This window comes from Mchenga conophoros, linkage group LG20 (genome assembly GCF_057382185.1).
Source record: "Mchenga conophoros isolate Kocher_MC1m ecotype Shallow Benthic linkage group LG20, M_conophoros_male_GT1.1, whole genome shotgun sequence".
NCBI lineage: Eukaryota > Metazoa > Chordata > Actinopteri > Cichliformes > Cichlidae > Mchenga > Mchenga conophoros.
In genome coordinates this window covers 30094396-30118160 of record NC_140545.1, presented here as the reverse complement: position 1 = coordinate 30118160, position 23765 = coordinate 30094396, and the positions used below count along the sequence as shown (strand labels likewise).

The window sequence follows — 23765 nt, the reverse complement described above, 5'->3', positions numbered from 1 at the left end:
AAAATAACAAACCTTACATAAACTTTGTAATTCTGTCTTTAAGAAAACATTCATTTGAAGCACTATTTCAAATCCTAACAACGTTCAAAGAATGGTGTTAAGTTGCAAGTTATAAAATGTCCTTATACATATTTATGACAATAAAAAACAAAAACAGTATTCTGCATTATTCTGATTTGAGGACATCACTGGTGTCTGAGATGACGGGGTTTTTAAAATGCTCCTCGAATGCAATTTCTGAACAAAAGGTATTCTGAATGCAAAATTATGAGACTGTGTCACAGATGTTACTGGATAACATAAACTATATCATTTAAATCAGGTTTTATGATAGATTGACACATTGCAGTGAAATGATTTCTAATGCCACGAGGAAAAATATCAAATTTGGAGACTACACTAAAAGTGTTTCACATATTTTCAGGAAATAAAATGTGTCATTTTAACATTTAGCCTAAAATGCTGAAAACATACATTTTAAATTTGATATTTTGACATGCAGTGAGAAACAGCTAGTGCTAGCACTGCGACAGCAAAGCAAGAACTTTCCTGGTTCTTATATATACTGATCAGCTGGAGCCGTTCTGTGTGCAATTTGAATGTTCTTGCTGTACCTGCACAGGTTCCATTCGAGTACTGTGGCTTCCTCCCACAGTTCAGTGCAAATCACGTTAACTGGTGGCTTTAAAATGGCCATAGGTGTGGATGTGACAGTGTGTGGTTGTCCTACTCTGTTAACCAGTCTGACTATCTGCCTCAACCAAAGTTAAACAGGGAAAGCTCCACTCACTCCAAAAACAACAGAAAAAGCAACATTTTCACTAAACATTTTTGGAATACTTTGCAGAGATTTATTCAACCTTTAAAAACATTTTTTGGAAGAAAAGAAAAAACTTACAGAAAAATAAAAAACATCTCAGAACATTATTTCAGCCAAAAATATGTATCTAGTTAAATGCTAAAGCCAAACGCCTAAACTGCTTTTTATTGCTTACAAAAAATACAAATAACCTTAATATGAATTATTCAATGGGGGGCATGGAATCTGTTTAAAACTGTCATAATAATCTAAAGTAATTGCAGTGTACTTGTATTTACATAGAATTAGTCTTAAAAAACATTTAAAGCACTTTAACTATATGTCACATCCAGTAGCTCTAAAGATATTTCACTCAAAGCCACAAATAGGAAAACTAACGGCACTGAAGGAAAAGTCAGGATTTCTTCTCTGATCATAAATGACGCAATACCTGTCAGTTTAATAGAGACTTAAACTGTTTGTCCCCCCAAAAAAGCATTAAATACATAAAAATCATACTCGTTACATTCCCGTTCAGGGGTCTCAAATATATGTAATTCAAAATAAGTATATTTTTATTCAGGATTTAAAATTTTAAGGGTTTCACTCGATGAAGCTAATCTTACAGGGTGTTTCCTGTGTGATAACCTTCACTTTGTACCCATGAAGGATATTAATACATCAGTTTAAGATGCTAATTCAGGCAGCTGCCCTAAATAAGTATAAATGTATTACACATTTAGAGGATTTAATGGATTTTCTATGTGCTCTATAATTTCTTGAAGGGATAACAACAATTTAAAAATGTACAATACACTAAGCTATTAATTCTTACAATAAGTGAGAAATTTATTTAATTTTAATGCATCATTTAATGGATTAAAGGCCCTGAAACTTATGCAAATGAACTCCTATGAATTGCAGTATATGAATCACACCCTGAAAGTCATCTTAAGTCTTCACTTCTGAAGTGTATATTAATGAAATCTGTAGTTGTGAAGGACACTTAAAAGTTAAATGTTAACGTTAATGAAAACACGGGTTCACCATTAGCTTCTTCTGTTTGGAGAGGTACGGTTCTGTCAGCTGAGGCTCCTCATGGTCCAGCTTCATCAGCTCTGTCGCAGCGTTGGCCAGATGTCCTGAAGTTACACACAAACACAGTGCATGCATTCACATTAACTGTGTCCTCTGTTGTTCAGGAAGGGGAAAAAAACACTTTGAATAATATTTAGACACTGTGCTGTCTGCCTGGCATATTTTACTAAAAGCAAATACGCCAGAGTCCAGTGTGTTTAATCTCCAAGGGGATGTCTGACAATACAAAGCTTATTCCCATCTGAGCTCCATTCAGTCTCCCGAGGGCAGAGGAAGAAGCTTGTGTCATCAGCTGTTACACATATTGTTTTTATTTACGTCATCAAGGACATAAGATGTGTCCGTGGTGCACTATAATTTTTTATATTGCTAACGTACAGCACTGTGCAAAACACTTGAGCCACCTCTCATTTCTTTCATTGGGTAAATATAACACAGTATATAAGGCTAAAAAATAGTTTGCACAATTGAACCAAACCTCAATATTTGGTAGAATCATGTTCACAAAAGACTTCTATGGATTTTGGGTGCCTTTTAGTCTATTCTCTGTCGAGATGAGCCCAAACTGCTTAAATAATGTTGAGGTCTGGACTCTGAGGAGGCCAGAACATGACTGATAGTTTTCCACTGTGTGTTTTTCTATCCAGGTATGATATTACAACATTAACAGTCAGTCAGGCAGATAATATCTGCTCACATTCACATAACTTCTTTTGTTAGAGATACTATTTTTTTTGTTTTGTTTTCAAAGGAGCTTGCAAAAAAAAAAGCGTCTGGACTTCTTTAAGTTGCTTGAAGGCGTTTCACCTCTCATCCGAGAAGCTTCTTCAGTTCTGATTGTTTTGTTTTGTTCTTTAACTACTGCTGTGGACAGGAAGACAGGCGAGTCCAGGATTAAATTTGTTTTTGTTACCTAGCACAGTCCGGTATGGCTTTTACTGTACTACACTTTTAATAGAAGCTGTTTTCATTTTGTTTCTCTGGTCTGAATGGCATGAATCCACTCATCTGTGTTGTTTTTTTGTTACCCTTCTTTTTGCCATCTGGGTAACTAATGATGAGTCAAAGTAAAAGATTGATGTTTTGTCTTAGTGTTTAACCTACTTGATTTAGCTCTACTCATGTAGTTTTATGATTTCCAACTCAAAGATCACTTGAATAATAAAAAAACATGCAGCTAAAACAAGTTTTTAAGGCATACCAGATATAAACCTTTAATTACAAAAGCATTTTTATGCATTTTGTGACCTAATTAAGGCAGTTTGGTAAACTAACAGAACAAACCGCGCAGAGGCAGGTGTAGTTCAGCGCAGGCACCATTAATTCAATTCTATTTTATTTATGTAGCACAAATCACAACAGTTGCTTCAATGTACTTGATATTGCAAGGTAAAGTCCCTGCAATAACACGGTGATTGTATTATGTACTTGGACACTGAAGTTTATATTTTTAGCCAAATCCACATACAATACTAACAAGTGTAGTTAGTAATGACATTTAGTGTAACATTTGCCAAAAACAGTGTACAACTGTGCTCTGAGATTCTGTTTTTACAAAATAAAAGTCAAACCTTTGAAGTTTTACTTCTTCAGAGTTAAGCAGGAAGATGGAAAAATTCATACGATAGACTGACACATTACTGAGTTTGTTGTTTTTTGGGGAATTGTTAATAATAAAGATGAAGAACTTGGCCAGGATGCAGAATCTTTTAGTCTTCTAATATTTTGTCAGTCTTTACTTTAGCTGCAAACCTGTGACGCGGCCTATTTTTTGCATATTTTCCATGAGTCTGCTGGAATGATGATGACAAGATGAACCCAGAAAGATAAAAATGTTTGTGTCTGAACTGTCCCTTCAGTCTGAATCATAATCATCCAAACCAAAGTTTACCGCACAGAGAACACCGATGCGTTCAATGAAATACTCCATAAAGTTGATTTTGCAGGTCCATCACAGACTGGTCAGGATTTCACTGGATGATTAATTCTCCTGCAGACTTTCTTTTATATCTCATCCAGCCTGTTGCTCTGATTTACATGACAAGGCCATTACCTGATGTGGAGAGCACCACAGTTCAGGCTGGGAGGTCTAATATCTGCCGTTAAAAACCTGGCATCACTACAAAGTGCTGTGTTAAGGGTTTTTGGTATTGAGTAGCATCAAATTACACAGTATGCTAGTCACGCTGTGCACATAAAAACCTGGGATTTGTTTTACCAATGATGTGGAAAATGCTGCAAGGAAGATGAATTGCTTTGCATTCAAAATGCATGTGGTTTTCGTCGTAGGAGTCTCTTTGGTACCAGAGCTGAAGCTGAGTCACGCTGAGTGTGTGACAGTGTTCAATATAGCGAGTTAAAAGCACTGAAAAGTTTTTATATCTTTAAAAGAAGAAAGTAGTCGAGAAAAGATGACAAAACCAAAATAGCATCTACCTTTCATCCTGTCAATCCACAAGAAAACTTTCTTTACCTCAGGGATGAGCACTAGGGACAAACATGGGACACTTTTTTCACCAATGAGGGCCCAGTATACACTTCAGTGGGTACCCCTGTTTAACTCCTCATCAAAATCACCGCTGAAGTTCAAACTGAGCATCAGAATGGGGACAAAAGGTGTTTTAAGTGACTTTGAACATTGCATGGTTGTGCCAATGATCTACCTAAATATTCCCACGCAACCATCTCCGGTGTTTACGAAGACGACTTTGAGCTGATAGGAAGGCAAAAGAAACTCAAATAACCACTTGTTAACACCACGGTATGCATAAGACCACCTCTGAACACAGAATGTATCAAACTTTGAAGCAGATGGGCAGCAGCAGAAGAAGACCACACCTGGCCCTGCTCATGTGAGCCAAGAACAAGAATTTGAGGATACAATTCACATGGCTTCACCAGAATTGGACTGGCAAAATGTTTCCTGGACTTATGTGTTTTGATTTCTGCTGCAAGATTTGGACAATAGGGTAAAAATTTGGTGTAAACGTGAAAACACTGATCCATCTTGCCTTGTATTAACAGTTCAGGTTGCTGGTGGTGCAATGATGTGGGTGTTATTTTCTTGGTATACTGTGGGCTCTTTAGTACCAAATTTAAATACCAAGCCTTTCTGAGTATTGTTGCTGACCATATCCATCCATTCATAACCAGAGTATACACAGAGTGCAGTGGCTTCATGCATATTAAGTTAAGTTCATGAGTTCATAATAAGCAGAGATGGACAGTAACGCGTTACATGTAACACATGGAATGTGCAGAAAATAGGTTTAAATGTTAAACTAATTTCTTCAAGTCAGAGAATGGTGCATATAATTTCATTTTTTGCTTGATGCATAAAGTTAAAAAATTAAAACTGATAAAACAAGTTTAAAAAAAGAGACTTTTCCATTTGATAAATTTTTGTATGATGGATTATGCAGAAAAAGTAGAATTGGGCTGAAAGATCTATCGCTTTATCGCCTATTCAGGTTGTAAATTGTGTTTTTAAAAAGTAACTAATTAACTAAGTAATTTATTACTTTTGAAAATAAGTAATCAGTAAAGTAACAGGTTTACTTTTTTGGGGAAGTAATCAGTAATTAGTTACTGATTACTTTTTTCAAGTAACTTGAACAACACTGATAATAAGTGTAACTGTATTCCAGAGTGAGCAGATCTCAGTCCAATGGAGCACCTTTGAGATGTGACGGAGCAGGGGACTCACATCATGAATTTGCATTTATTTTAGGAACAATCATATGATCCCCTATGAGCAAGCACTTTGGCGACAGTGGGAAGGAAAAACTCCCCTCTTACAGGAACAAACCTTTGACAGAACCAGGCTCAGGGAGGGGCGGCCATCTGCTGCGACCAGTTGGGATGAGAGAATGTTTCTAGCACCTTGTTGAATGCTTACCACTTAAGGCTATCCCTAATTCTGTTGTTTGTTTTAAACTTCCATTGTTTTCATTCAAATTCTGTTGTGCTCATTCAAATTCCGTTGTTTTCATTCAAATTATGTTCTTTTCATTCTAATTCCATTGTTTTGATTCAAATTCTGGTCTGTTCATTCTAATTTCGTTGTTTTCATTCAAATTCTATTCATTTCATTCTAATTCCATTCTTTTCATTGAAATTCCGTTGTTTTCATTCTAATTCTACTCTTTTTATTCAAATTCTATTGTTTGTTTTAGAATTCTGTTGCTTTCATTCAAACTCTGTTTTATACATTCTAATTCCGTTGTTTTCATTCAAATTCTGTTGTTTGTTTTCAAATTCCGTTGTTTTCGTTCAAATTCTGTTGTTTTCATGCAAATTCTTTGGTTTTTGATCAAATTCTGTTCTTTTCATTCAAATTTTGTTTTCATTCAAATTCCGTTGTTTCCATTCTAATTCTGTTGTTTTCATGCAAATTCTTTTGTTTGTTCTCAAATTCCGTCGTTTTCATTCTAATTTCGTTCATTTCATTGAAATTCCGTTGTTTTCATTTAAATGCTGTTGTTTTAATTCTAATTCTACTCTTTTTATTCAAATTCTATTGTTCGTTGTAGAATTCTGTTGCTTTCATTCAAACTCTGTTCTGTACATTCTAACTCCGTTGTTTTCGTTCAAATTCCATTGTTTGTTCTCAAATTCTGTTGTTTTCGTTCAAATTCCGACATTTTCATTTTAATTCTGTTGTTTTCATTATAATTCTGTTGTTTGTTTTAAACTTCCATTGTTTTCATTCAAATTCCGTTGTTTTCATTCAAATTCCGTTGTTTTCATTCAAATTCTGTTCTTTTCATTCAAATTCCATTGTTTTCATTCAAATTCCATTGTTTGTTCCAAAATTCCGTTGTTTTCATGCAAATTCTTTGGTTTTTGATCAAATTCTGTTCTTTTAATTCAAATTCCGTTGTTTGTTTTCAAATTCCGTTGTTTTCATGCAAATTCTTTGGTTTTTGATCAAATTCTGTTCTTTTAATTCAAATTCCATTGTTTGTTCTCAAATTCTGTTGTTTTCGTTCAAATTCCGACATTTTCATTTTAATTCTGTTGTTTTCATTCAAATTCCGTTGTTTTCATTCAAATTCCATTGTTTTCATTCAAATTCCATTGTTTTCATTCAAATTCCATTGTTTTCATGCAAATTCCATTGTTTTCATTCAAATTCCATTGTTTTCATTCAAATTCCATTGTTTTCATGCAAATTCTTTGGTTTTTGATCAAATTCTGTTCTTTTAATTCAAATTCTGTTGTTTTCATTCAAATTCCATTGTTTGTTCTCAAATTCTGTTGTTTTCATTGAAATTCTGTTGTTTTCATTCAAACTCTAGAAGGAAGCATTTTTGCTTTTATTGTGGAGCCTTTTTTTATAATTTGACCTTTTCACTCTGTATTAATTGATAAATGTAATATCTTAGAAATAACAAAAGGGACAAAAATATATCATTAACTCACCACACACACAGACACACACACCTGCAGACCCACATGTATCTATTCAGATATTAAACGTGTGTGAACATGCATTGTGAAATGGAGCAGAGCCCTCTGTCACATTAAATTAAACTGAGTCAGTGAACACTGTGATTCTATGGACACTGCGTGCCTTTGTGCTACACACACTCGAGTGGACTCAGTTGCTAAAATTTGCAAATCATCCTGTTTCTGGAAAGACCCTGAAGTCTTGCTCAGTTTTTCGTGAGGAGATCAGACAGTCTTCATATTGTACCTTTTTTGGGGAACAAAGGTTTGGTCGGTTAAAGCTATTTTGGCTTTTTCACATAACTGACCTGAATGGACAGAGAGCTGTGTCTGTCCTTTAGTCAAATTTGATAAATGTTTTCTTTTCAGATTAAAGTTACTGAAGTAATGGGATCATCTTGACAGATATTGGAAGAAAAGGAAGCTCCTAAGAAGAACTTGAATCTCCTTCGGGAAGCCTGAAGAACTGTTTCTGACGATTACTTCAAGACATTACACAAAAGCTTGCCTCAGAGAGGTCAGAGCATAATGAAGATAAAGATGGTTTTGACTTTCCGGTTATAGAGTTGTTTTTTACCTCAAACAACATCCTGTATTTCCATTTATTTTTGCACATTTCATTAAATCTGCACTTCTTTCCTGTTTGTTTTTGTTCATTTATTTTAAATCTCTTTGTGAACTTTCAGGATGTAGCTTGAGATTTACCTCTTCTATAGTTCTGAATTAAACGCAGGTCAGTCTTTGTGATGTATGTTTGTCCTTTAAATAAGCGGCTACAGAAGCAGCAGAAGGTCAGCTGACGTAACACAGATGAAAACAGCTGATCTAGCTATCAACTGTCTTGTAAAGCAGCGGTCCCCAACCGTTTTTGCGCCACGGACCGGTTTATGCCCGACAATATTTTCACGGACCGGCCTTTAAGGTGTTGCAGATAAATACAACAAAATAAAACTAGTACCGGTACCGAAAAAAAAAAGATTTATTCATAACACACATGAAAAAACTCAGGAAAACCGAGTTAACGATCAAAACGATAACAAAATAACGCTGAAAACCAATAAAAACCCTGAAAACCACACATTTCACACCTGAGCCTCAACTCTCGCGGCCCAGTACCAAATGACTCACGGACCAGTACCGGTCCGAGGCCTGGGGGTTGGGGACTGCTGTTGTAAAGGTATTTACTTAATCTGTTAAAATTAACTGAATCAAAACTGATGTGAAAACAAAAAATAAAAAACTTACTTGAAAATTTGAAACAATGCTTCTTATTTCTTACATCTTAAATATTGGAGGAACCTGAACTTTTCTAACACTGAATAAATTTGTTATTCACAAGAAAATCAAATCTGCACTCACAAAGCAGGGAGGCAATCTAACTGTCAAGAGCTATAGGAATGTTTATAGACATCTCAAAATACAATAAAAATGCATTTGATTAAAAGGGATCCTTTATTTCTTCTATTGACCTTACACTATGTTTGCAAAATAAACAACCCAAAAACCATTCTCTAAGTAACACAAGCTGTTTTGTAATTCCCAAAGATGCTAAAATACGAGCATTCGTGCCTCCGCAGTGCAGTGAGCTGGCTTCACTTACTACGTATTTCTGCTGTGGCGTACTTTGGGATCATAGAGTCAGTCGTGAGCTCTGGATGAAGGATGCAGCCATGTGTGTACGCATCCATGGGCAGACCATCCAGTAGCTGACGGTACTGCTGCACACGATCGTAGAGAGGCGAGTCTGCGTCAGGGATCAGCTGAGCCACTGTGTCTGTGTGAGTAAGACAAGAGCATGAAAAAGAGAAAACATTTTTACAGGAATACAAACTGGGCAAAATGTAGTGAATCATAATTACATGCTGCAGAGCATTATTCTGTGGACTTTTTCTTAATCTGTCCAAAACCCCCAAGGTCTCTAAGCAACCACACAAACCCAGAATAACACAGTTGTGCCAGATTCAGCTGTCAGACACACAACATGGTAACCTGGTAACAGGTGGAGGACCCGTCACCCCCAAGTACATGTTTGTGCCAAATGTAAAGAAAATCCCTGAAAGTGTTCCTGACATACTGAGCTTTCAGAAATGATACAGATGTTAGGGCTGGAGGTGAGGTCACAGTGACCTTGATTACCAAAATCTAACCAGTTCATCCTTCAGGTGAAGGGAACAACAAGATCAACAACAATTTATGTTGAGTGAAAACACTAGACTATGGTATAACCCAAAGGTAGGCAACCCCGGGCCTCAAGTGACGGTGTCCTGCAGGTTTTAGATGTGTCCTTGGTCAAACACCGCTGATTTAAATGGCTAAATTACCTCCTCAACATGTCTTGAAGTTCTCCAGGCGCCTGGTAATGGACTAATCATTTGATTCAGGTGTGTAGACCCGGGGTGACATCTAAAACCTGCAGGACACCGGCCCTCGAACCCTGGAGTTGCCCACCCCTGGTATAACCACATGAGATTAAATTCCCGTTCCAGATCAACAAAAACACAAATTAAACATTAACACTGTAATTAGACTCCATAACTTTGTTACATCATCCGCCTACTGACTCAATCTGTTCTGCTTACCTGCCGTTACAAGAAAAAAGCTGCATTATTATTATTATTATTATTATTATTATTATTATTATTATTATTATTATGATCGTGAATTATTATAGACTTTCTTGCAGACAGTTGCAGAAAAGATGGATTTCACTCTCATCAAGTTTTCATCCAACAGCTTATTAAGGCTTTGTTGCTAAGAAAATATAAAAGATGGAGGTACCTTCTCCATCCAAGACAACTTGGAGATGCTTTAAGCCTACATACTTTTTAAAGGCATACAGGACTCTGCTTGCAAAAAGACCTTGGTTCCAGTTCCTGGTAACTATATTCTCTCGGTCGCTACTGTCAGGTCAAAATGAATAAAACATTAACTCCGTTTTATAAATTATGTTCACAGAATAAACATAAATGAAGGTAATCTGGAATAGACTCATGATTATATCCCGTGAGTATGTAGTTTTTCTCTTTTACACCTGTTTTTAAAACACTAAGTTAATGATGGCAAAAAAAACACCAACCTGGAGGATTAAAAAAAGAGCCCAGAGACTCCAAAATAACTTGTGACCCAAAGAGGAGTCGAGTTGTTTGGAGAGTTTTCTCTTTTAGTGACTTTAGCTCAGGCAGGTCCTCCTCACACAGCGACAGGGAAGCACGTGAGGCATGTTGATTTTGTTTCCTGTTAAAGACTGATTATCAACATGTGCCAAATATTTTGTTACCAGAATTTAAGAGTGGATTTTTTCTGCCTGCTATCATATTAAAATGTTTTATATTGTCTATCCTTATAGCTACTGTAAACATCTAAAATGGCCTGCAAACATAAGCTTTATTAAAACAAAATACTTTCATCACATTTTCAGGCTGTAAGTCCAGTTTATTCTAACTATGCTGCACAACGTGGGTTTGAAAAAATAATAAGATGAACTCTACAGTCTGTTTGCACCTTAACACACATAAAAACACTTCCAACAACTTTTACTACCTCAGAGAGATCCCGCTTTTACATTTTGCTGCCCTAATTCTCGTGTCTGACAGCGCAGCGCCTGGCTGGGAGCGATGGTGTTCAGCATAATGACCTGCTGCTGAGATTCGGTACTGAAAGTGCAGAACAGAGGGAGCTTTTATCTTTCTGCAGGGTCACAGCCAGCCACATGCAGGGAAGGCATCGCTGACAAGACAGAGATAATCAGATGGGTGCTTGACGATGAGGAGAAGCTGAAGGAGGGTTGAGCTGCACGTGGCTGAGCTCCAGAGAGCTGAGTAATCAGTCTCTGGACCTGCATGCTGACCTGGGCATGTCCTGCAGTGGTTCTCTGCAGGAAGTCTGCTGCAGCACTGGTGATGGAAAGATTAAATTAGCAGCAAACTGTCAAGCAACTTCCCGACTGAGTTCATACATGTTCACAATGAGCATGACAAATATATAAGAACAACTCGGGCGATGATTGACATCTTTTTGCAAACAGCTTTTGCCCTGCTGTGCCTCAACAACACTGTAAAACTGTTGCCACTGCTCCACACTGCATATGCCTCCCGTTTCTGAGAAATCTGCACTTTGCAGACCAGCTGCAGCCCACGTTGCCAGGTTTCATTAGGGATTTAAAGGCAGAGAAAAAGCATGCCTGTAACTCATCCCCTCAAATTGACTCCTGGATGAAAGCTTCTGGATAAAACATGCATCAGACTTGTTTGACATTCAGTAGACAAAATAAACAAAACCAAAAAATGCAACAATAACAGCTTAACTAAATTATTAGAGTATAACTGGAGACTGATGAATGATTTTATATCTCTATGACTAACTTGCTCCAAAACAAGTTATTAGCACACTATCAAAAGACTAAAATGAAGTTAGCTGAATGAGATCATCAGACCCTGGGGTCAGCTTATGCACTCTAGCCTTTTATTACTGAGCAAGCAGTGAACCAGATCTTCTGCTGTTGAATTCAAAGCTCTAGGCGCTGCTCTAGACATGTGAGCACTAACTAAGCAGGAAAGCCATGAAGTTTTTCAGTTACAGACCTATGTCCCCAGGCATTTTCTGATCTGAGGCTCCCAGTTTGTTACATAATCTCTCAGCTGATAATCCTATAGAACGTGCCACCTACAGATACTACAGCACAACACAGATAACAGGATTCAGTGTATGCTTCTTAACATTTGCTTATTCTTTGAGCTGCATGTTTGCCAAGCCCGAATGTCTGTGTAGGCTCTCAGTCATCCAGGCCATGGCAGTCTTGAGAGCCTAAAAAGAAGGCAACTGTCCTTCTCTAGGTTTTTGAACACATTTAACCTCTTATCCAAGAGGGTCAGGACACCTTTTAAGGGTTTATTACCTGGGACTCTCTGCCACTTGTTTTAGAACTGAAGAAACTTTTTAGATGTCTTCAAAATGTCTTCAAACATGTAAAGAAATCCAGTTGCCTCCTTTTCAAGCTCAAGAGTCTGAATCTCAGTCATTACCTCACAGCGTACGTTCCTCCATACCCATCACAACTTCACAGCTACAGATGCCGCTTCTCTAAATATAGCTTTGATGGACTTTTTGTTTCAATCATTAAATTATGTCTCTTGTGTTTATATCTGTGTCTCGTTTGTGAGTGCCACAAATGTTCCCCAAGGGGTCACTCCAATTTTGTCTAATCTAATCAGCAAGGATCGTCTCAGTGACATTGGTGCAAAGACGTTGATGCAATGAGTTACAGTTTCACATTATAGTATGCACTGACACAGTCTGCACAAAGAAAACAGATGGCCTCCAATGGCTTCCAACAGTCTTTGTCACTCCAGCTTCACAAACTGGGCGAATGAGGCCTCAAATTTTCTATAGCTCTAGTCAGAGATATAAGAGAGAGATGAAGAAGAAGAATCCCCTGTGTTGCATATCCCGCCCCCTTATAGGGCCGATATACTTTAATTTCAAGTGAATTTTATTACATTTTCTTAAATCACAACATCAATTGCCCCAAGGTGCTTTCTATTGTACGTTAAAGACCCTACAATAATTCAGAAAAAAAACAACAACAATCAGACAACCCCCCTATGAGCAAGCAGGCGGTGACAGTAGGGAGGAAAAACTCCCTTTTAGCAGGAACAAACCTCCAGCTGAAGACTTCAGGGAGTATCAACCATCTGCCGCGACCGGTTGGGTTGTGTTTATAACAAACAAACAGCCTCTAGGAGTGAAAAATGAAGCCAACATACAAGTGCCAAAAGTTAAAGTTTCTAAAATGTCCACCTTAAGTTGACCCCAAATGCAAATTCTTCGTAATAGACTCTCATGTTAAAAGGCCTGACTTTACAGCATTTTAAAATATGTTTATAGCTTGATACAAAAAGCAGTTTTGGCCTCTATGAATAGTTTCGTAAAAGCTCTAAACTGGGTCAAATTTTTATACCAGATTCATCTTAGTACTGCAGTTAGTGGTGTGGCAGCACTGATTGAGATGCCACATGTGTAATCAATCTCCGTCTGCTAGGTTAAACTTCTGCTGGAATTTTTGCTGCCTTCAGTTTTTACACCCACTTAACCTGTACAGCTGGTAACTCACAGAGGTGGCTTACATCAGAATTACAAATACTCATCCTCATCTTTATTGGTGATTACAGATCACAAACCTTTGGCAGAGCACGAGGCGGCGGTTGAGATGAATTAGTCTGGTATAGGTGGACTAATGCAAAAACGAGGAGTGCAGCACACATGCAATGAGCCGGCTTTGAATACTACAGTACCAATTTTTATAGTCTAACTTGGTACAATTAGCTAGTAAACATAACGAATTTTACTGGTTAACAACTCTCTCTCTGGTGGACTCTTTAAAAAGTAGATCTCTGTAAAAGGGCCTCAAACATGCACTTGATGGCTACATAAATATGTCAAGATAAAATAGAGAGGCTAAAGCTACGTCCAGACAAATAGCATCTAGACCCATTAATGATCCATGAGGAAGATATGGAAATGAAAAGAACTTGGGGGTTTTTTTGCAGTGCAGCGTAAAGATGATTTTTCCTGCTATAGAAAGGATGCTTGTAAGTTAAGTGGGACCTATGCAGCTTCCTTATTCCTCTATTATATAGTTACTGTTATCATGGTGGATGCTCATATGGCCAGTTTTAAATAACAAGGTCTTTGTAAGTGATTATCACTGAGAGAAAAAGCATTTTTTCTACCCATAGCTCTGTGTGACGTCAGAGAGAGGGGATGTTTCTTCAAGCTTTAGCAGTGACTACAGAAGCCCAATCAACCTACTGCCAAAATCTTTTGTTTTTGTTTATGAAGGGAAGCCAATAAAAAGAAAGTTTTAAAGTGAGAGCAAAAGGAGCTAAAACAGTGTTTTTCAGACAGTAAGCAGGAGAACTGAACGGCCACAGCAAGCACCAGATTAATAATACATGATAAATAGGGATTATTTTGAACTATGAATTATGCAACGCTTCTCTAATGGAGCATGAATGAAAATAATGAAAATATGCAAGTGGAAATGACTCTGCCATCTTTAAACAAGAGAAAAGAAAGACAGCATTGTCCTACCTCCCACAAAGGTTTTCTCCATGTAATCTATAATCTGGTTGTAGTCACTAATGATGGTGTCTCCATGGAGGAAGACGGGCACCTCCTCGCCCAGGTTCAGCCTCATGAACCAGGGCTCCTTGTGCTCCTGCAGTGGCAAGCTCACATCCCTCTCCTCACAGACAAGACCCTTCTCATTAATGACGAGCCGTACCTGAAATTACAAAGGACGTGATTAGTCCAAACACATCCCCTGTTTTTTTATTTAATCACAACATGTATGTCTGGAAATATATTCAGTGGGTGAACATTTGCAATTTGTTACTAGACTATGAAGACAAAATAAGAGGACATTTCATCCATTTTTGGTTTAAGAAAAAAAAACTGCACAACAAAAAAACTGCACAACAAAAAAAACAAATGTAAAATTAAACTCACTAAAAGCTTCCGCTCAGTTCATTACATTGCAAATTGCTGTACTGTAGAGAGAGCTGGTTGTTTGTGTGGTCTGCCAAGCTAATGAGATACACAGGGTGCTAGAGTTTGAGAAAAAAATCCAGGACAATCAGGATACATTACTAACAGCATGAAGGATAAGCCAAGGTCCATGGAGAGCTATTACTGGGAATAAGATTAATGAAAGAAGATGACACTTGAGGCATAAAGTGCTACATTTGGCGGAACGACAAAATGGGAATTTTGCTGAACACGGCCAGACATGGTGTAATGAAATAAACCTAAAGAATGTAGTAAAATAAGCATAGTAATTACAGCAGGACCAGTGGTTTTGGACACCAGGAACAAATCGATGCATGCAACTGAAATGTCAAAAAAAAGAAAAAAACTAAGCCTTTTATATCTCCATCAGCGTGGAAAAGAAACACTAAATCAGGGACTTCTATATAAAACCGCCAAATATTTCAGGTCCCTGTGTTATACTGCTGAGCTGTCCCTGGATGATACCCACAATAACACAGTCACCGTTGCATCGAGAGTTACATAATATTATTAGTCACTTCTTAGCAATGATGCCAAGTAGTTCAGCTGCTTGGGAAGCATAAAATTCACTCCTCTTACACAATACAATAAGTGAACTTCATCTGCAGCTTGCTGTTATTAGGGATGAAAAGCAGTTAGTACTGCAAAGACATGATGCTACGTAATACATCTAAGTACACTTTTCTTTAAACATACGATGTACTATTTAAAAAGTCTAGTTGTGGCACTAATCAGATCTTAGTTATTAGCGTTTCCACCACCTTCTTTTATAATTTCATGTATCATCTTAGCGCCAGATATAATATTTTGCTAGAGGAATGCAGCATGAAATGACGCAGTGATTAATGCGAAACTGCTCTTCTGATGGCACCTGGGGCCCATAGAATCCTATGTTAAAATTTGACACTATTTTACACCCTCTAAAACAATGTTTATGCCTTCAACGCTGCTTAATGTTGCTTGAGAGGCACTGCAAGCTCACTTTCAGTCTTCAAAACTCACTTTCTGGTATTTTATTAGCCTGTCAGTTACTATTACCTTTGTGTCTGTGCACCACACCTGTACAGTTTATTGATGAAACCTGCTAACAAAGCTTGCTAGCTTTAGTTGACAGCATAGCACTTCACCCTCTCTTACAGCTGACATCACAGCAGCTAACACTGAGGTTTAAAATTGCACCACCTAAATTCCATAAAGCGTGAATAAAGTAACAGGGACTACTTTTCCACAGTGTCCACAGCTGTCCGAGTGCCCATTCCCAACTGAGATTAATGCCAACCTCAGAAAAGTCAGAGTCAGGAACCAGGTGAGTGAAAAACATTAGCTAAAACATAGAAATAGCATTTTTACACAGTTTTAGCTTTTGTTCAGTTTCACTAAATGTGTGTGTCTGAAGTTTTTTGGGTTCTTGAATGTAGCGATAACCATGTAAAAACTGCCAGAGACAGGCTAATTATTTTATGTGCACCTTTACACTATGACTGCATATGATTTCTTGGTGAGCCTTTGCAGGTCCATTTAGCCATAGCATATCTTCCTTAAAATCTCAGTATTTAAATAGATAAGTCACTGGTTGGTAAGTCACAGATTTTTAGGTTTCTGTATTTTGTAGTGTGAAAAACTCCTCTTATACAAACAAAGTAGACAAATTAAGCAGTCTGGTACCCATTAATTCAGGAGACACAACAGCAGCTGTCTGGCTGAACATAGTGGACTACATTTAATCAAATTCCGGGTCTTACTATTGTTTCAGTCAATCCCTCCCTCAAGTTCTTAAGTCCTATTTTTCTTCTGTCAGTAAAACCTCCACAACTAACGAGCCAAACTGAACAAACATGAGGTTCTATGGCTCTGTTGAGAGACGTCTGTCCCCATCAGGACAGACTGAGTAATAAAGAGATATAATCCATCTAATCAAACTTGAAATTGGGGGCGGGGAATCAGCCTTACAGAAATGATACTCTGACATTTATTTTACTAAACCTGCTCTTGATCATTCTGAAATGCACCAAACTTGATCAAATGTATAAAGCAAAGCTGCACCCATTTTAATCATAGTAGGGCCAAGTAAGCCAAGTTTGACGTTCTCAAAATGGCAGCAGTTCGAATTTTAATAAATGATATGGCCTGGTCCCAGAACAGAGGATTTTACTGGGAACAGGTAAAGAAAGGTCCCAGAAAATAATTATATTTTTATATTTTGTCTCATTGCGTTAATCCTATCGCAACCCTTGAGGATGAGATTTTAGAAACTAAATAGCTCCAATTCGACCAGCTCTGTGTGTGTGTGTGTGTGTGTGTGTGTGTGTGTGTGTGTGTGTGTGTGGGTGAGTTAAAAAGTTTTAAGAAAAGCTTCTTTCGTTTAACACATTATAACCAGGTGGCACTTGCTTTGTTGTGTTTGTTTTTAAATCTTTAGTGTTATTTTTGCAGGAACTATTTACATTCCTTGTATCGTACTGTATGTGGTTTGGTGTTTCTTTTAGCTCCTACTTCAGGGGTAGGTACTCTCCAACACAAGACAAACCTCTGAGTAATGTAAGTATACAACGACTGGTCTGGACTTAAACTTCCATGCAAGTTTCAGTGAGCCTTACGTCTGATTACAGCCTTAACACGAGTTTATGTTTGGTGTTTATATCAGAATCAAAATTAGAATCTGCTTTTTATCATTATGTCAAAAGCACAACTAAATTATATGATTCCCTATATCACTTTCACGCATAGTGTTGTTGGACAACATACGTTTTGAAAAGTCTTTGAAAAGTACATGTTTGAAAAAAAAGAAAAATCGTTTTTCATACGTGAAGATGAATAAAAATACTTAAGAAAAAAATCCTGATTGAGGTTGTCATAATTCATGCATTAAAGGGTTAAAATGCAAAGAAAGCAAACTATCTTAAACTTTTAATCTATCTAAAAATAAATAAATAAAAGAGTTTCTAATAAATCAGTACAGTCCAAATATAATTAGACTTTCCTTTTTAACAAATCTTAGAGCCGAGGCTGGATCAGGTGACCCTGAACCTTCCCTTAGTTACACTGCAATAGGCCTGGGATGCTGGGGGCTTCCCATGATGCACTCTGTGTTTTCTTCACTCACCTCTTTTCAGTCTGTGTGTTTATTCACCACTTTCTTGCTTTTAAAAAGAAGCTCTTCCTTCCCAATGTCACCAAGTGCTAGCTCATAGGCCGTTGTCTGATTGTTGTTGCTTTCTCTGTATTATGTAGGGTTTTTACTTCACAATATAAAGCACCTCGAGACAACTTTTGTTGTGATTTGGCGCTGTATGAATAAAGCTGAGTTGAATAGAATAGAAGAGTGTTGACTTGATTCTTAAGTTGTCATCTCTGTTAGTGATTCCCTGTTTAGTTGTTAGTCTCTTATGTCTTGTATTTAGTTTGACTTCCTTTGTGTCATTTGTCTTGATCAGATTTAGCTGTTTCTTGTTGCCCACCTGTATTATCCTCCTTTACATCATGTGTACATATAGCTTCAGTTTCCCTTTGTCTGATTATCTGTTTGATGGTAGTAAACAGACAATCAAATAAGCTTTGACAGTGTTCACGTCCTCATTGCAACAGTTACACTTGAATAGAGAGCACAGCAAAATATGGCATTGTGTCTGTTAAAGGTTTCAAAGAAAGTGTCCAGATACTCACTGCTGTCATGATATACTGCCCCCCATACTGAAAGAAAACAGCAGTTTGTTAAAGCCTCATCACTAAAGGTGTAAATTTCTACCCTGCAGACTCTGAGGTTGCCAGAGCTGTATCGATCTGTGCATCTGGCCTCTGTGTCACTGCGCCTTTTCTGTATCTATCATTACCATATTTGTTGTGCTCAAAATTCATCCCTGGTGTGAGGTAAATAATTATAGTGCAGGGCCACAGGATCAAAGTTACAGTGATGCTAGATATGAAGCTATATTAAAGCAAGACAATAAAGTTAAAGTGTGGTGCAAGAGAAGTTCGACGGTACATTGTCTCCTTCCTCATAAACTTGCTGAGGTATACACAAGCTTGTAAATAATCCCCTGCACATTGACGACAATGGAGTCGGCACAGAGAAATGTTGATCAGCTGAAAATGTGACTCCTTTATCAAAAGCTGCCTGTCTCGCACTGCCATTGTGTTTACGAAAGGATTCATTTCTGTCTTTTCATACAGTGGAAAAACATATTTGGCAAGTCACAAAAGATTGACTAAATATAACACATCTTTCAAAGGTGCAACAAACTGATTTTGACCAATTGTGTTATATTAATGTGTAACATTTTCAGTAAATTTCTAGTGGAGCAGATAACCAGGTGCACGGCCTCTTAATCTCATAAAGGCCCTTCCCATCATCCCATGCTTCAGCTCACATAACAATAATACAACATCGTACATGTAAACATTAGCAAGTTTGTTGCTCGAATTTCTTTCAGCATCTTAGCTGAAACCCATGTGTTACTTGTGAAAGAGGCAGCGAGTTCACTGACAGCACAATCACACATGATCGAGGAGTCACTCCAGCTCCTCCAGCTCCAGGACTGAGGCGATAATCATGACAGTGAGCTTGGTGTTTACCCTCTGCTGAGTGACAATCAGCTCAATCAGCAGCTCAGACTCGAGTGGCCATGAGCCAGAGATCCTGAGCTTTATAACTAACGTACAAACCTGAGACTGAGCATGAACTCAAAGCTGATGTGCTACAGTGTTTCTAAACAACATTTCTGACTTCGTCCTCAGTAATATGCAATGATGACAGAAAGGTAGATCTATGTGTTGAATCGCATCTTGAGACTTGAATTTTTAAAGAATCCTAAGAGACTGAAGCATTTCTCACAATAAATTAATCTTGTAGTGAAAATGGCCATCACTGTTTATCAGACAGTAAGGGGTTGTCATCAGAATGCTCATTTTTCCCAATGAATAATTTAAAAATTTAAAAGAAAATAGTTGCAGCTTTACTTTTATGCGCATCAACTCATCTATAAAACTCACTGACTGTACAAAGATACTAGTCATAGTCATGTAATCCATGTGCACACATTAGGCACAGATGGTGGCTGATGAGGACAAAGGATGAAATGCCAGTTGCCATTGCATAGCTGAATCCACTTTTAAAGGGGCAGTTTAGCAATTTACCTTTTCATGTACATCAATTTACAGGTGTGACAAGGTGAGCAGCAAAGTCCAAATGTTTAATGACTTATGTGGGTCAAATCTCAAACTACTGGATCTAATAAATGTGGCCTATAAAGCAGCATGATAGTGGAAAGGGAAAGCTCCGCTTGTTCTTTTAGCATTTTCCTTCTCTGCGTCCTCATATTAAATCTCACACTGAACAATATCCTCATCGTGTTAACACAGAAATGCAATTACAAGTGATTATGTCATGACCTTCACCTTGTCTACAGCGTTTGCATGCTGTCACCTCCGGTTTGTTTACATGTGAAAGAAGTTGTTTGTTATCCAAAATTAAACTTCAAGTATCATAAAAACTCTAAAGCTCTGGAAGTTCTTAAGGGGTTTTCTTGCACATTTGTGTGACAGATGTGCAATAATGAGTAATGAAACACAAAAGTTTCCACATCATTCAAAATCATCTGGTGTCCAAGTCCAAGCTTGAATAACTCTCACGGCGTCTTGCTTTGGTGGCCTCCTGAGGTCAGCTCCACTTCCATGTTAAAATACACTTTAAATAAACATATTTGCAGCCTGGTACAGATTGCAGTTTACGACTACAGCTAATTGCCCTTCGTGACATCAGATTAATTGCTGTAAATTGTAGCAGTTAAGCATTACATGGCTGCTTTGAGTGGCAGTTAGGCACTACCTGTCACTCAACATCTCAAAGTCTTTTAAAAATGTCTAATTACCACAATCTGTTATACTACGGCTTTATCTAGTGAGAAAAGTAACTCTTTAAGCACCCTTTCCATAAAATAAACAACGCTTTGCAAATAGCTTCTGTGTTTTGGTTATATAGGCAGTGCACCCTGCTGTGCATTCACCTTTGAGTGCAATGACTGTACTTCAGAGCATATCCAGTTGACATTGACATTATTACTGAGCAAATGAATGATGATGATGACATATACAGACAACGGTGTAAGCTCTATGTGCAGGCAAATACTATTGCACGCAAATTCAGCTTTTGTTCACTTCCAGTTAAAGTGGCTTTGTTTAAAGCGTATTGCACACCGCTATATACTGCCCCCTTGTGGTCATCCTACAAACAATGTAGCATGCAGAAGCTGCATGTTGCATATAATGATGCGATGAGAATCCTTTGCAGGATACCTAGAAGTGGTAGTGCCAGCCAGATGTTTGCAGCTGTGGGTGTTTGGACTTTTAAAGCACTTTTAAGGAAGCTAATGTTCAATTTTAGAGAACGACTGGATGGTTCGAGTAACAGTATAATTTTAGCACTCACAGATCCGACACTGAGTGGTTCCCGTTACTCATCCAGTCTCAGAAAGCACTGGTTAAAGTGTTTGTGTATTTATTGATTTATTTTAAGTAATTGTGTTTTATGTATATTATGGTTTTATATTTTTACAAATGTTTTAGATACTTATTTATATACATATATATATATATATTTAATGGTTTATACCTTGTGTTGGGGGGGGGGGGGGGGGGGGAGTGTTGTGTCTGTGTGTTGTTTTTTTGGGGGTTTTTTGTCTTGTTTTTATGGACATGAAGTCTGCCAATAAAGATTGAATTGAATTGAATTGAATTGAATTGAATTGGTTGAACCTCTTCCAGCACATAGAGAGTTTGAACCTAAAGGTGAATATTATGGTTTTACAGCTGTAGCACTGGTACCATTCTCCTCCTTAGTGGGCCAAACCACTATTATTGTCTAATTAGCACAGTTCTTCTAATGTCCATATGAGGCTGGTTTTAAAATTGAGTCAGTCCCCATAGACTCCCGTGTTAAAATGCCTAACTATAATACACAAATAAACATGTTTTCAGCCTGGATAATGAAACTGTTTTGGTCTAAGCTTCATGATACGAGAGTTGGCGGTGTGCACGACAAAAGGAGCTGTCGCCAATCATTGTCTGCTAACTGGAGTCACAGAACTGAACCTCTCCACCATGTTTATGCTATTGGTGCATCACAGCTGCACTATTTGACAAATACTGCATCTTACCTGCTGTTCAGAAAGTCTATGGTTCAATTCTGGTGTGTGAAATTCCAGTATATTATTAGCCTGTTGTTTAGCACTAATTAAATGATAACAGTTTCTTTGCATTGGACCTGTGAAGTTGATTGGTTGTGTCACAAGTCATCGGTGACATCTCTACAACTGTTTCACAGTTATACTGCTGCTGTGCTTCATACTCACTGCAGTGTTCTCAGTGCTAGCAAAGGAGTGGAAGTCAAAATGAAGTTTTCTCAAGAAAGTTTTATCTTTTTAAAAATGGTGCAGGATTTTTGTATAATCTGGGAATATCTGAGCTTTTTGCACTGATATGTCATTGAAATATGGTAAAACCTGACATAATGATACACTCACGTCTTCAACCGAGCCACATCAGCTGCGCTACCTGCACAGAGTTACAAAAATCGAGAGGTGCACGACCAGCCTAAGCAACAGTGAAGCGTGGCTTTCAAAATGAGGACAAAACATACCATGACGACTGAGTTCATCTTTTACATCTTTTACATACAGTCTATGCTTTTTAAATGTTTAATGTTTAATTGTTGGAGCTTCATGGTACTGAATTCTCTATATGATAATCATTTATGTTTTCAGAGTTATTTGTGTGGCAATGCAAAATTTTTATAAACACATGCTCATTTCGTGGGAGCATGCATGTTAATAAATCACAGGTAGACTGAAGGAAGGCATGAAAATAAGAACATATGGTGTGATTCAGCTGCAGAAGGTGGGAGATGGCCTTTGGAGTTTGTTTTGCACAGCATTTTGATCAATTATTTAGGATGTCATGTGTCAAAGCCCATAGTAGCCTAACCACGTTCACCAGCATTATGGGCAGATAATAGCCCCAACGTGTCAATCGAGGATGGAAGCAGATAAGATGTGAAAGGTGATCTATGCGGTGACTAATGATAGAACATTGATCAAACACACTACTCTCTGTCGAAGAAATGAGACCCCCGTGCTGCAGCGTTGACGTCTCAAACGGGAGCTCTGCCCAGCTGCAGGATGATATTCATATTCCGGAGGTATATGTGCAGGACAAACATGCACTGATGCAAACACGCTTTGGTCACAGCAGACAAACAGAGGCAGCTCCAAGCTGTAGCATCGTGTCATGCAAAGAGACGTGGAGCCACCTCCATTTTCAAGCTCTGCTCTTTTTTTTTTTTTTACCTTCTGGGAGGTGAAAGATTGCGTCCAGTGGTACAAAACGAGCCTGTCTTTGTTGAAGGGTTTGGGCTCTGCCGCCGGTTCTTCGCACTCCTCCCCGTCTGTGATTTTGCCGTCTTCATCCATGGCTGAGATGGGCCACCAGCTACAGTTGGTAGGGGTAACATGGTTGGAAGACGCCATGACAGAGCGTTTTGTGCGTGTGGAGGAGAGGAGCGAGGAGGGAGAGGATGGAGAGAGAGTGTGTGTGAAAGGGAAAGAGAGCGAGCAAGCGAACAAGAGAGAGAGAGAGAGAGAAAGCTCAGCGGCTCGAGCGCAGCAGCATCACCGGTTCACGCGGCAGCAGCGACAGCATCCATCAGTTTGGGACAGCTCCGCGCTTCCCAGGGAAAAAACACGCACACCCTAATCCATATGCAAATACCGACTTACTCGAGCATGCCGCTGTACTTGCAATTAAATCGATGGGTAACCGTATTACATCACATGATGCGTTACGCACAAACATGCGCCGT

The 23765-nt window shown here is 38.1% G+C and overlaps 1 protein-coding gene across 1 annotated transcript in view; it reads right to left on the bottom strand.

Annotated features, from left to right (window-relative positions):
• The window catches only part of gdap1l1 (ganglioside induced differentiation associated protein 1-like 1), a 28028-nt gene extending 4263 nt beyond the window's left edge, over window positions 1-23765 (bottom strand). The window contains exons 1-4 of the mRNA XM_085260433.1: window positions 23254-23765; window positions 14438-14630; window positions 8949-9122; window positions 1847-1941 (exon numbers count right to left, since the gene is read on the bottom strand). Of these exons, the coding sequence (XP_085116559.1) occupies window positions 1847-1941; window positions 8949-9122; window positions 14438-14630; window positions 23254-23433 (642 nt within the window). The 5' untranslated portion in view covers window positions 23434-23765. The remainder of the gene's footprint in view (window positions 1-1846; window positions 1942-8948; window positions 9123-14437; window positions 14631-23253) is intronic.